General features: G+C 39.2%; 1 protein-coding gene across 1 annotated transcript in view; it reads left to right on the top strand.

Moving 5' to 3' along the window:
- ELOVL7 (ELOVL fatty acid elongase 7) overlaps window positions 1–12,563 on the top strand; it is a 106,253-nt gene that overhangs the window by 64,532 nt on the left and 29,158 nt on the right. Inside the window, exon 2 of the mRNA XM_036767318.1 lies at window positions 9,229–9,326. Coding sequence (XP_036623213.1) covers window positions 9,263–9,326 — 64 coding nt within the window. The 5' untranslated portion in view covers window positions 9,229–9,262. The remainder of the gene's footprint in view (window positions 1–9,228; window positions 9,327–12,563) is intronic.

The raw sequence follows: 12,563 nt of genomic DNA, 5'->3' as shown, positions 1-12,563 counted from the left end.
TGAAGGATGCTAAAAATTGGTCTTGGAGCTCTTTGTAATTGCCTTCAGAACCAGTTTGCAAGACGCTTAAAAATCAGTTTCATTATTCTATTATTTAATAGCATTTTGGATCCAAAGTGGCATTAGCTTAGCTTGATCATCAGCTTCCTTCACCAGATTCAGTTCTGAATGACTTGAGGCTGATTAAAAAAAAAACGCATCTATTTTGAAAGGATCAGGATTTGCCACCATTTACAAATATTGGAAAGAATGCGCCAGAGGCTGTGAAAGAAATTTTGAATTATATCTTTTTGAGGACTATTGTAAGAATCCTTTAAGTGGTTTTGTATTGTCATTCTCTTGTGCTTCCAGTCCTGCTTAATTCACCATTTGGAACTAATCTTCTTAATGTATGACTTTATTCATGTTATCCTCTGGCTCAAAAGCCTTCAGTGACTCAGTTGCTAAGTCTCACCTTCTTAGTAGTAGCCAAGCTTTGTCACTGCACAATATGTGGCCCACCTGGTTTGCCATCCTTATTTCTGAATCTTCTTTTTTTGTTCAGCCCACTTCTCATGCCATAGGTAAATTATTTCTCTTCTTGAAACTTAAACTGAGTTGTAAACTATTAATACCAGCAATACCGACCACCTCACAGGATTGTTGTGAGAACCAAGTGAAATAATCTAGTGAAAACACTTCAAATGTGTTTTTATTGATATCTTCTTGTTTTTCCAACACTCTCAGTTCCTAATGTTTTCCTCTTTGCTTCCCCCATCCCCCGCCTAGTGAATAATCTTTTGTAGCAAATAATATAAAGAGAGGAAAAAGCAGTTTTTAAAAGCAACATTGATATGTTAGTCTGACAGAGTCTGACATTACATGAAATGTTCCCCACCTTTACAAAGCTAGGAGGGAGGTGTATTATTATCTCTTCTTCAGGGTTCAGCCTGCTTATTATAATTATACAACATTCAGGGTTTTTTTTCCTTCAAAAATGCTTTAAGTGTTACAGAACACTACCTACATAAATATCGTTGTTCATAACAATATTCATCCAGTGTTCAGACCAAAGAGACTATTCTTTGTTCTCTGAGCCCACCTCATGCCTTCCTGCCTTTGTGCATTTGTACATATTATTTCTATCTGAAATACCCTTCCCTTGTTCTTTTTGCCAATCAAATGCTAACTCTTCCATGAAATCTTCAGGCATAGGATAAAAGACTTAAAGGTAGGAGAGGTGGGAGGAAAGACCATTCTTCTAGTTCAGGGGTTCTTAACCCAGAGTCTACAGATCCTTAAAAATTCTGTGTATAGATTTCCAGGGGTCTATGAACTTGGATGGAAAAAAGATAGGTTTTTTCCATAGAATTTATTTCCTTTCTTAAATTTAAAAAATTTTTTTTAATTTTTAAAATTTTTTTGAAGGGGGAAGGCAGGGCAATTGGCATTAAGTGACTTGCCCAAGGTCACACAGCTGGTAAGTGTGCCAAGTGTCTGAGGTCGGATTTGAACTCAGGTCCTCCTGACTTTAGGGCCAGTGCTCTACTCATTGTGCCACCTAGCTGCCCCTAATTTATTTCCTTTTTAATCCTCTGCATTTTATTTTATGCATTTAAAAACACTCTTCTGAGAAGGGGTCTATAGGCTTTGCCGGACTGCCACAGGGATCCAAGATACCAAAAAGGTTAAGAACCCCTGCCCCGCACAAAAGGGATCTTTCCATCCTTTGAACTATCATAGTACTTTCCTTGGTACATCTCATACACTTTCAGGTTCTATTTGGTGTTAAGTTTATTGGTGCCTTCTCAGCCCTGTTCCTGACTTGTTCTGGACTTTAAATATTGCTGGGGCATCCTTGCCCTGGAATATCCTACCATGCTTTCACCCTCGAATTTTCTTCTGCAAGACCTGTCTTACCTTCTCCCATTGGTGAGTTCTTCCTAGAGCCCCCAAGGGTATACCTCCCTTCATTCCTCTCCTGACCCTGACTTTTTGACTTTATCTAGACTTCAAAATCTTCCCCCTGTGTAGTACTTCCTTTTGTGTGTCCTATTAGAAGGTAAGCTACTTGAGACCAATGATTGTCTTTCTCTGTGCTTGTATTTATATCCTCAGTGCTTAGTATAGTGCCTGGCACATAATAAATGCTTAATAAATCCTTAATTCCTTCTTCTCTCCCTCTCTCCTATCAAACTTAAGTGGGGGTCATTAAACCATACATAAGGATCTCAGTAAGCTGCATATTAACTTTGTTTTAAAATGTAATATTATCTATGTTTTATTATATTTTTTATTTTGTTAGATATTTCCCAATTACATTTAAATCTGGTTTGGGCCACATTTGGGAGTTTTGCAGGCCATGGCCCATGTGTTTGATACCTCTATTCTGGGGTCATTGTATTGTTCTTGGCTGAATGTGCCCATTTCCTTCAATTGATGGACATATGATGTGGACTCAAGGCCCTTCACATCCTGGTTGCCTTCCTTTGGGCTACCCTCTACATATCAGTATCCTTTTGGTGCCCAGAACTGAAAGGAATACTTAAATGAGGTCAAATGTGGGCAGAAAATAGTGAGACTATGTCCTCCCTCTTCCTGGAAAATATATCGGAGTTAAGGTAGCCCAAGATCCTATTAACTTTTATGGCTGATGAATCACACTGCTGCTTCACTGAGCTTGGAGTACACCAAAACCTCCAGTTCTTCAGAACTACTGATGTCTATCTGTGCTTCCCACATACTCTACTTGGTACGCTGATTCCCGCCCCCACCCCCTGTCAACTGCAAGACTTTGCACTTATTCCTATTAAATTTCACCTTATTCATTTCAGCCCAATGTTCAGAGAGTCTAGTCTAGACTCTCAAGATCATTTTGGATCCTGACCCTGTCATCGATTGTGTTAGCCCTCCCAGATTTGCATCATCACTAAAATTGTTGAACATATCACCTATGGCTTTATCCAAGTCATTAATGAAAATGCTAAATAGCACAGGACCAAACACAGATCTGTGGGATACTCTACTGGCCACTTCCTGCCACATTGACATTGAACTATGCACAACCGTTCTTTAAGTCTAACCAGGCAACCAGTTCTAAATTCATCTGAATGTGTTATTATTGCCTAATCCATTTTCTCCATAAGACTATTAGGAGATACTTTATCAAAAGCTTGCTAAAATCTAGGTAAACTACATCTACAGCTTTCCCCTCTTCTTCTAGTTTAGTAATTATGAAAAAAAATGAAATGAGGTTAGTCTGGAATGACTTGTTCTTGATGAAGTCAAGCCGAATCTTTGTTGTCACCCTGTTTCCTTTCTAGATGTTGACTAACCATCTTTTTAATGATCTGTTCTAGAATTTCCCTAGGGCTTGAAGTCAGGCTTACTGATCTATAGCTTTCAGATTCTGTTATCTTCCCTTTAAATAAAAAATCAGGACATTTGGCCTTCTCCAGTATTGTGGTACCTTTGTCATTTTTCATGATCATTTAAATATCACTAAGAGTGACTCAACAGTCTCATGTGCCATTTCTTCCATGATACAAAGGTATAGTTCATCTGGGCCAGGTTACTTGAATTCATCACAGGTAGTTACATGCTATCTTCTTTTTTATCTAGAGTATCAACTCCCTATTAGTCATTTTTTGTTCTGTTATTGCCAATCTTAGGTCATTCCCCTTTGCAGAGAAAATAGAAAAAAAATTGAGCAGCTCTGCCTTCTCACTGCTGTCAGTAGTCATTGTCTCATTGACCCTAAGCAAAGAGCCCATCCCTTCTTTAAGCCTCTTTTTTTCTTCAATAGATTAAAAAAAGAAAACATACTCCTCCCTTTTTTGTTATCCTTAGCTTTCCTGTTCAGCCTCATCCCATTCTGAACTTCAGTCTTCCTGACACTATTTTTTACATTGTGTGCCATGCCTTTATATTTATATTCTTTTCCTTGGCCTTGCTTCTATACATTCCTTTTAAAATTAAAAAATACATATATTTTATTTCCCCCTCCAGTTTCATGTAAAGACAATTTTAACATTTGTTAAAAAATGTTTTTGAGTTCCAAATTTCTTCTCTACTTACCTCACCTCCCCCATCCCAGAGACAGTAAGCAATTTGCTGTAATTATATGTATTTAGTCATGCAAAACCTATTACTATATTAGTCTACATTCCTTTTAAAATTTGAGTTGGCTGCTCATTTTCCTGGGTGTTATTTGAAAAACCCTATTTTCCTACTTCATTTGACTTATTTCCCTCTGTGTTTTCATAATTTCATCCTTGAATATTCTTGGATTGACATCTTCCGAAGTATTTTATTTAGTTCATGGAATCCAATCTGTATTTGATCTTGAGATCTGCTTTCCCCAAATCTAGGGTTCATGTCAGACTATGCCCAGTTTTCCTCATCACAAACTCTAGGATGGAGTAGTCACTATACTCCCAAGCTATCCACCATTCCATCACCTATCCCCACCCCAGCAACCAGCACCTACCTGGTAATGAGAATCAGATCCAGAATAGAATTTCCCCTTATTGGTTCATCCAATTTTTAAATGATGAAATTATCACTAAGTCAGGTAAAGAAGTTATTAGTTGCTCAGCTTTTCGCACAGAGAGTTCCAGTACCTGTGTGGATAATTGAATTGCTGGCCTTTGTGCTAGATTTATGATCTGTTTTTTAAATTCACGATCTATTTCCTCTTTCTGTTCATGTGGCCTAGGGTATACTCATGACAAAAATCATGTCCATTTCTCCCTCTTCCCACCCAAATATTCTCTGTTATGCTCTTCCTTCCCAGTTTCTGGATTTCCTCACATGAATTTATTTTCTTAATATATAGTGCTCTCTAGTACTCCACCCCTTTTGTTGTTCAGTTGTTTATCAGTTGTGTCCAACTCTTCATGACCCCATTTGGGATTTTCTTGGCACAGATACTGGAATGGTTTGCCATGTCCTTCTCCAGCTCATTTTGCAGATGAGGAAACTGAGGAAAATGGGGTTAAGTGACTTGCTCAGGGTCACACAGCTAATAAGTGTCTGAGGCTAGATTTGAACTCAGGTTTCCCTGACTCCAGACCCAGCACTCTATCCACTGCACCACCTAGCTCCCCAGTTATAACAAATATGCATAGCCAAATAAAACAAATCCCTGTGTTAGCCATGCTTTTTTTAAAAGTCTCATTCTGCCTGCTTGGATAGCATGCTTCATCATTGGTCTTCTTGGATTGTGGCAGGTCATTGCATTGATCAGAATTCTTGAGTCTTATTTGTCTCTACAATGTTGCCATTGTATAAATTATTCTCCTGCTTTTGCTCATCTAACTCTGCATCAATGCATGCAAATCATCCTAAGTTCCATTGGAACTATCCATTTCTTTATTTCTTATGGCACAATAGCATTCCATTACGCTCATATTCCATAATTTATTCAGCTATTCCTCAATTGACAGGCACTCCAGTCTTCAGTTATTTGCTACAATAAGAAGGGTTGCTAAAAATATCTCTGAATATATGGGTTCTTTTCTTCTTCCTTTGATCTCTTTGAGGCATAGACTTAATGGTAGTATTGTTGGGCCAAAGGGTATGTAATTTAATAACGTTTGGGGCATAGTTCCAAATTGCTTTCCAGAATGGTTAAACTAATTCACAGCCTCAATGGTGTGTTTATGTACATTGGTGATACTTTTTAATCTTCCTCCTGGAAGTCCCATATTTGCCACTGTGAATGACTAGAAGTGGATCCTTGCCTTCAGTCTTGTGAGGTTTCTCTGTTACGTCTTGGATGCATATCCCTGGAAGACAACAGGTTGCTGGGCCAACAAATAGGGCTTTTACCACCCCTAAGCAGTGAATCACTAACTGCTATTTATTTTCTCTTCTTCTGCCTCTTATTGGGTGGAAGAACTATTTTGTAATTTACCATCTTACTGAGTTTCCTGTGGGCTTTGAGGGATTAAATGACTTGCCCAAGGTCACATTGTCCTTTTTACTTATTCCAATGGCTTTGGCTCCATCTGTGTGTACCTCATATGACAGCTCTTTAGGTTGGAGAATCGGTGTTTCCCCTTATCTAATAATGATCCTGAGCTCCTAGTCTCATAATTCCAGGACACTATAGTATTTGGCAAAGATTTTTTCATTCACTATTCCCCAATATTAGCTTAAAGGATTGTATATTCACCAAGAACTGTCAGTTAACTAAAAATGAGATTACATTTAGTTTAACTGAGACTACAGAAAAAAAAGTAAAAGTAAAGAATAGACCAAGCAACCATTTGAAGAATTCGATTCAATACAGTAATCATTTACTTAGCTTTTACCAGGAGCAAGGCATTGTGCTAGGTATAGGAGAGATAGATAGAAAAGTGGGAGTCTTTACCCTTTAGAATTTTATCTTCATCTGGGAGGGGTCAACATTTACCGTGTTTCCCCATGTATAAGACGCACCTTAATTTTGGGGCCCGAAATTTGAAAAAAAAATGTATTACATAAAGTTATTGAACTCAAGTTTTATTCATCTGCTCATAGCTTTCAGGCATCTTTTGGGCAAGTCTGGTGCTTGTAAGCATGCTTAGTCCATTCCGTTTCATGAACCTGAAGCACCCATTGTGTCCTCCTTTGAAATCAGTAACTTCTTTTTCTTCTTGCCTCATGCTCAACCATCTTTGTGGACACAGGAATTCCAATTGCCCTTTGCTCTTCAATCCATATCTTCAATTCCCTCTCTAAATCAGGCCATTTTGCTGACTTTCCTCTCATGGCCTTCTTCTGCTGTGGTGTTTTCAGTAGGGTTTCTTCTTCCCATAGCCAGTCTCAGATTGTTTTTTCAGTTGGAGGAGGACCACACTTAGATTCAGCAGCAAGATTTCCTTTCACTTTTGCAAACCAGACCACTTTTAACTTGAATTCAGCACTGTAAAAAAATCTTTTCTGAGCCATTTCTGGGCAGAATGTGGCAAAACATAACCTAATATATTGGTCACACATGCAAAACAATGAGCGCAAAGACAACAAGCACGAAAAAGTGGGAAATGCAAGTAAAAAAAATCTACAACGAGCGCAAAAACAAGCATGAAAAAGAGGGAAATGCAAGTAAAAAAAATCTACAACCACTGTATAAGATGCACTCAGTTTTTAGACCCCACATTTTTCAAAAAAGGGTATGTCTTATACATGGGCAAATACGGTACACCAATAAATTGTTATGAAGTTTATACAAAATAGTTTTAGAAGGTGGAAAGCACTTGCAACTGGGGGATTTGAGGATAGATCAGGCAAGGTATAGGAGGTGGCACCTGAGAAGTCTTGAAGAGAGCTATGGATTCTGGTTACACACACACACATACATACACATACACACACACACACACACACGTATATATGTTACTGCTGCTGTTTGTCCTTCATTCTTGAAGAGGACCAGGACATCAGGGAGGTGATACTATGACATGCAAGTGAATTGGATTTCAGTGAGAGAGGGCTGCATAAAGTCACCAGCCTCACTTTCTCCTTCAAAGCCATCTGGATCCAGTGGCCAGATACATACACACACACACACACACACACACACACACACACACACACACATATACACACACACATATGTAGTTCAGGGTGCCTTGGGAGACCTTGGCCTTTTTAAGCTCAGGTTTTCTGAGGTCTCACTTTGACTACATTTGAAATGCAAGGAATCTCCAGGATACTGTGTATTCAGCTCATTAAATCTCCACATGAACCTGAATAACTGGAAGTATGGCCACGCTTAGATAGAGATAAGGACATTAGGGCGGAGGGACATTTAGGGAGAGAGAGGGTGATTTCCATTTTGGTTGTGTTGAGTTTGAGACATGAATAAAGATGTCCAGTTGGAAGTTGCTGAGGCCAGACTGAGAGGTAGGAGAGAGAGCTGAAGGCTGGGTATATGGATCTAGGCATTACATGCATGAAATGATAACTGAACCCATGGGAGTTGATGTCACTGAGAGAGGTATAGAGAAAGAGAAGAGGATCAGATAAAGCCCTGGAATACACCCATGCTTTAATGGGAGGTTCTTTGGGATGATCCATCAAAGGAGTGTTCAAATAGCTGGGAGGAGAACCAGGAGAGAACAACGTCTCAAAATCTGATGGAGGAGAGAATATTCAGGAAGTGGGGGTAGGGGTAGGGGTGGTCAACAGTGCAAAAGCCAGAAAAGGTTAAAAAAAAGGATGAGAACTGAGAAAAGACCATAGGATTTAGTTATTTCTAGATCATTGGTAACCTTGGCAAGTGCAGCTTTATTCACCATGGGTGTGGAATCCAAATTGCAAGAGATTGAGAAATGGGAAGTAAATGTGGAGATGTTTTTTCTCTTGGGAATTTGGCTATGAAAGGGAGAAAAAATCCAGGGCAATAGTTTGAGAGGATGATAGAGACCCCAAAGAAATATTTTTTAGATATGAAATATCTCCCACTTATTTGCTGTGAATCTGAAATTGCAAATTTCAAAGTAGTATTTATTTGAAGACCTTTATGATTTCTGGTATGTTTTATGTATTTCACAATACAAAGCTATTAAAACATTTTGTCACATTAAGTTGTAATGTCAATATGATACTATATAGGAAGGAGGGGCCTTGATTTTGAAACACAGGCCTCATTTTTAAGACCAGGAGGCCACGACCTAGAAGCATACTTAATTTACTGGATGGTGATACTGTTTTGAAAAAATTAAGTTCCCTAACCCTCCTCTCCCCCTCTATATCTTCAGTTAACAAGGAAATTCATTATCTAAGCCCTTCTCTACTTCCACTTCTCCTACTATCAGAGACTTCAGTAATTGACTCTAGCTCCTGAGGTCTTATCTTCATGAATCTTTCTTTTTTCCTTTGTATTTTACATCAGAGTGACTATGGCAGAGACAGGGTCAGTTGCTATTGTCCTATATAGTTGTTGGAATGGGAGGTGTTTCTGCTGAATTTCTTGAAATAATGTTTCTTTTACAGCTTTTCCATTTGGGTACATGACATTGCAACCATCTTTGTTGGAGTAAGCCATGTCTCTGAAATAGTGGAAAACTTGACTCGTCTGCAACTGCATTCGGTCCAATATAAATGTATTCTGCTAATGCATTAGCCTGCAGTTAAAGCTTATTGCTTTGCAAGTTGTCCTTATTAAATTTTTAGCATTTTTGAATATTGCATTGCAAGAAGCTTAGGCTTATTTGCATTTGTAGATCCTAAGAGCTTTCTTGTTGTTTTCTTTTAATGAAGAATCCATCCTGAGATCCAGTAACTCCTGTGGGAAATGGTCTTCAGTGATCTTACATCCAGAACTGTGCACCTTTATGATGAATGGATCAAAGATGCCGGTAAGTTACTAAATTTCTTGTATGTCCCATATAGATCTCCTATTCTTTTTTTTAAAACAGGGTATTTAACAGTACTTTGTCACATCCAAATGAGTACTTTGTGGCCAAGGCTTTTTTTTTTTAGTTAAATGATTAACTTTGTTCCAGGAAAGAAAGCATGTAGAATTATCAAATTTGAATGAAACATTCAAGTTGACAGAGGTTAAAATGATTTTCTCAAGGTCATGTAGCTAGATGGCAGGCCTGCCTCTCAGTCTAAATATTTTAAGTCTTGTATTTTAAGTTAAGATTTTTAAAAAATTCCCCCTCTACCACCAGCACACAAAGACTTAATGAACTCAGGATACTGAGGATACTGGGGTACTGTGTACCCCAAATGTAGAGGGGAAACATTGAAACCACTTTGAAACCTTCTCCCTCATGGTACAGGAAGGTGGGATAGCCCACAATGGGTATGGTAAGGTGGGAGGAAAAGGCTGCCAATAGTTAGTTCAAAGCTGGTCTGAAATAGAGAAGAGTTGTCTTTTTTAATCATCTCTTCCTTTTTAAATTCTCACCTTAGAGATAAGCAGGGGTTCTCAACACACAGTGTAAGAACCACCCCCAGGGGCTTAGGGAGGTTGTACATAGATTTAAGGGGGCTGGTGAACTTAGTTGTGTGTGTGTGTGGGGAAATGTAACTTCTTCATTTTCACTAACCCCTAATTGAAACTTAGAATTCTTTCAATGATTTAAAAAATTATTCTGAGAAAAGTGGTTCATAGGTTTCACCAGACTACCAAAGGGTGCAACACACAGGTGCGTGCGCGCACACACACGCACACACACACAAACACACACACACACACACACACACACACACACACACATTTTAAGAACCTCTGTTCCAGAATTTGTTCCCTCCATTTGCCTAAGAGCTTCTGTAGTCTTTTGTTTGGTCCTCACTGTGTTTATTTGCTCACTTTTGAATGCATGTCAAAGAAAACAATCAGTTAAGAATACAACAACCTGGGCCCAAGACTGAGGGTCTGGAATCTTGACTTTTTTTCTTGACTTCAGTCCTCATTCTGAGTACCCACAGCCCTTGGGAAATTTGCTGATGTTAACAGTTTTTTGACCTGTGATGACATCATGCCTATTAACTTCAGCTGGAAAACTCTATGACCTAGGAACTACAAAAAGCCAGAATTTGGCAGTAGGTCAGAAATCTGCAAATGCCCTGCAGGTCCAAAAACAATGCACATATTTGAAAGCAAAGCTAATTAAAAGTAATATTTGTCAAGGGTACCTTTGATGATCCCTACACATAAATTGCCTGCTCTTAGTATAGTATAACTAGTGCCAAGTAATGGGTAACATGGGTTGCTTTGGTCCCACTCTCTGGCCAGGTCTGTCACATTTTATTTCCCCGCTTTCCTCCGATGTTTTCCAGGGTTGGGGAGTCTTTTTTCTTTTGTCATTGGCTGGTACCACTGATGATTGTGTTCTCCTAATTTTAGGGGCTGAGTGACTAGCACCCTAGCTCCATTTAACCACTTAACAATGTATTAGCTTGTACAATTCAGAGATATAGTAAGAATAAACATATCAACATTTTCCCCAACGTGTAGAGGCCATTATCTCCCCCTTATACCACCTCAGTCTTTGGGGAAGGGAGGGGAATTAGGCTTATAGCTTAGCTCAATTTCTACATGGCATTAGTCCCACCAAATTTCAGTTCAAAGCTCCACTAGGCTAACATCCAGCAGCCTTGCTCTTTAGGGCTTCCACATGGGGCTGGCTGGGCAGCTAGGGGGCACAGTGGTTAGAGTGCTAGGTCTAGAGTCAAGAAGACTCCTCTTCCTGAGTTCAAATTCAGCCTCAGACATTTACTAGCTGGTTGATCAGTTTCCTCATCTGTAAAATGAGCTGGAGAAGGAAATGACAAATCACTCCAGTATCTTTGCCGAGAAAACCCCAAATGAGGTCACATGAGTCAGATTTGACTGAAAAACAACTGGACTGGCTACAACATCTCATCTGGATTGCTAAACTTCTGGACCCCAGTGACTTGAGCTCTCAGGTTAGAGACTTCACTCTCTGAACCTAGAATTGAAAAGGACTGTCAAAGGCCAAAACTCCTAGCCAGTTTCTTAGGGTCACATGGCCTATGTAGGTGGAGGGAGGAGATGGCTCTTAGACCCTCCCCTCTTACTGCACGTGTCACCTGATTCATGTGAGTGAAGAGGTCCTTCATTCTCCAATGCAAATGCAGAAAAGATCCAGGCTGCATTTAGTCGGGCAATTTTAAAGACATAGCATTTCTAGGCAGTGGGAAAAGGTTGCTCTCAACCACATGATAAACCAACACAGAATGTCCACACATGCACCAATTCTCTGGTCTCCCACAATCAGGTACCCAGTATTTTCTATGTGGGTGTAGCCATCTTAGATGGTCTGGACTTGTACCAAATGCCCATTACAAATGTAGCTAATGAGAAAAAGGAAAGCATTATTCCACTAACCAAGGAGCTAGAGAGAACTATACATTAAATGAATAGCTAGAGAAATGAGAATTTTGTTAATGCTTTTAAATTCCATTCTTTGTATTCTTTTGTTATATTAGTTCTTTGATGAGTTCTTTGAACTCATCCAAAGATGCAGCATGGCATCAGGGATAGAGAAATGGAGCCAGGACTTTGAGGATCTGGGTTTAAGTTCCACATATGATCTGTGGGATCCTGGGCAAGTCCCTTAAACTGTTAGGGCCCTCCAACAACTGTGTAGAACTGTGAGATAGAGCAGGTGTTGAACTGCATTGGTTGAGGGAGTTTCCTCATTCAGTGTTCCCCCACACTAATGAAATCAACTTATCTGATCCAAAAAAAACCATGTATAACATACCATAGTAGATGGAGGATATATGAAACTATTGTTTTTTTTTTAAATGCTTTTAAACACTTAGTAGAGACCAATTGCCTCTGAACTTCTTTTTTGTTGTTGCTTGTTTCTTTTCTTTCTTTTTTGGAGGTAATTAGGGTTAAATGATTTGCCCGGGGTCACACAGCTAAGTAAATGTCTGAGGTCTGGTTTGAACTCAGGTCCTCCTAATTCCAGGGACAGTGCTATATTCATAGTGCCACCTAACTGTCCCCAGCCTCTGAACTTCTTGCTGATATTTCATCTTCTTTGTTCCTTAACTTGAGTATCAGCCAAAAGAACTGGATTTGGAGTCAGAAGACCTGAATTTGAATCCAA

The sequence above is a fragment of the Trichosurus vulpecula genome, chromosome 1 (genome assembly GCF_011100635.1).
Source record: "Trichosurus vulpecula isolate mTriVul1 chromosome 1, mTriVul1.pri, whole genome shotgun sequence".
NCBI lineage: Eukaryota > Metazoa > Chordata > Mammalia > Diprotodontia > Phalangeridae > Trichosurus > Trichosurus vulpecula.
The sequence above is the reverse complement of the archived record's forward strand: the minus strand, read 5'-3'. Positions and strand labels throughout refer to the sequence as shown.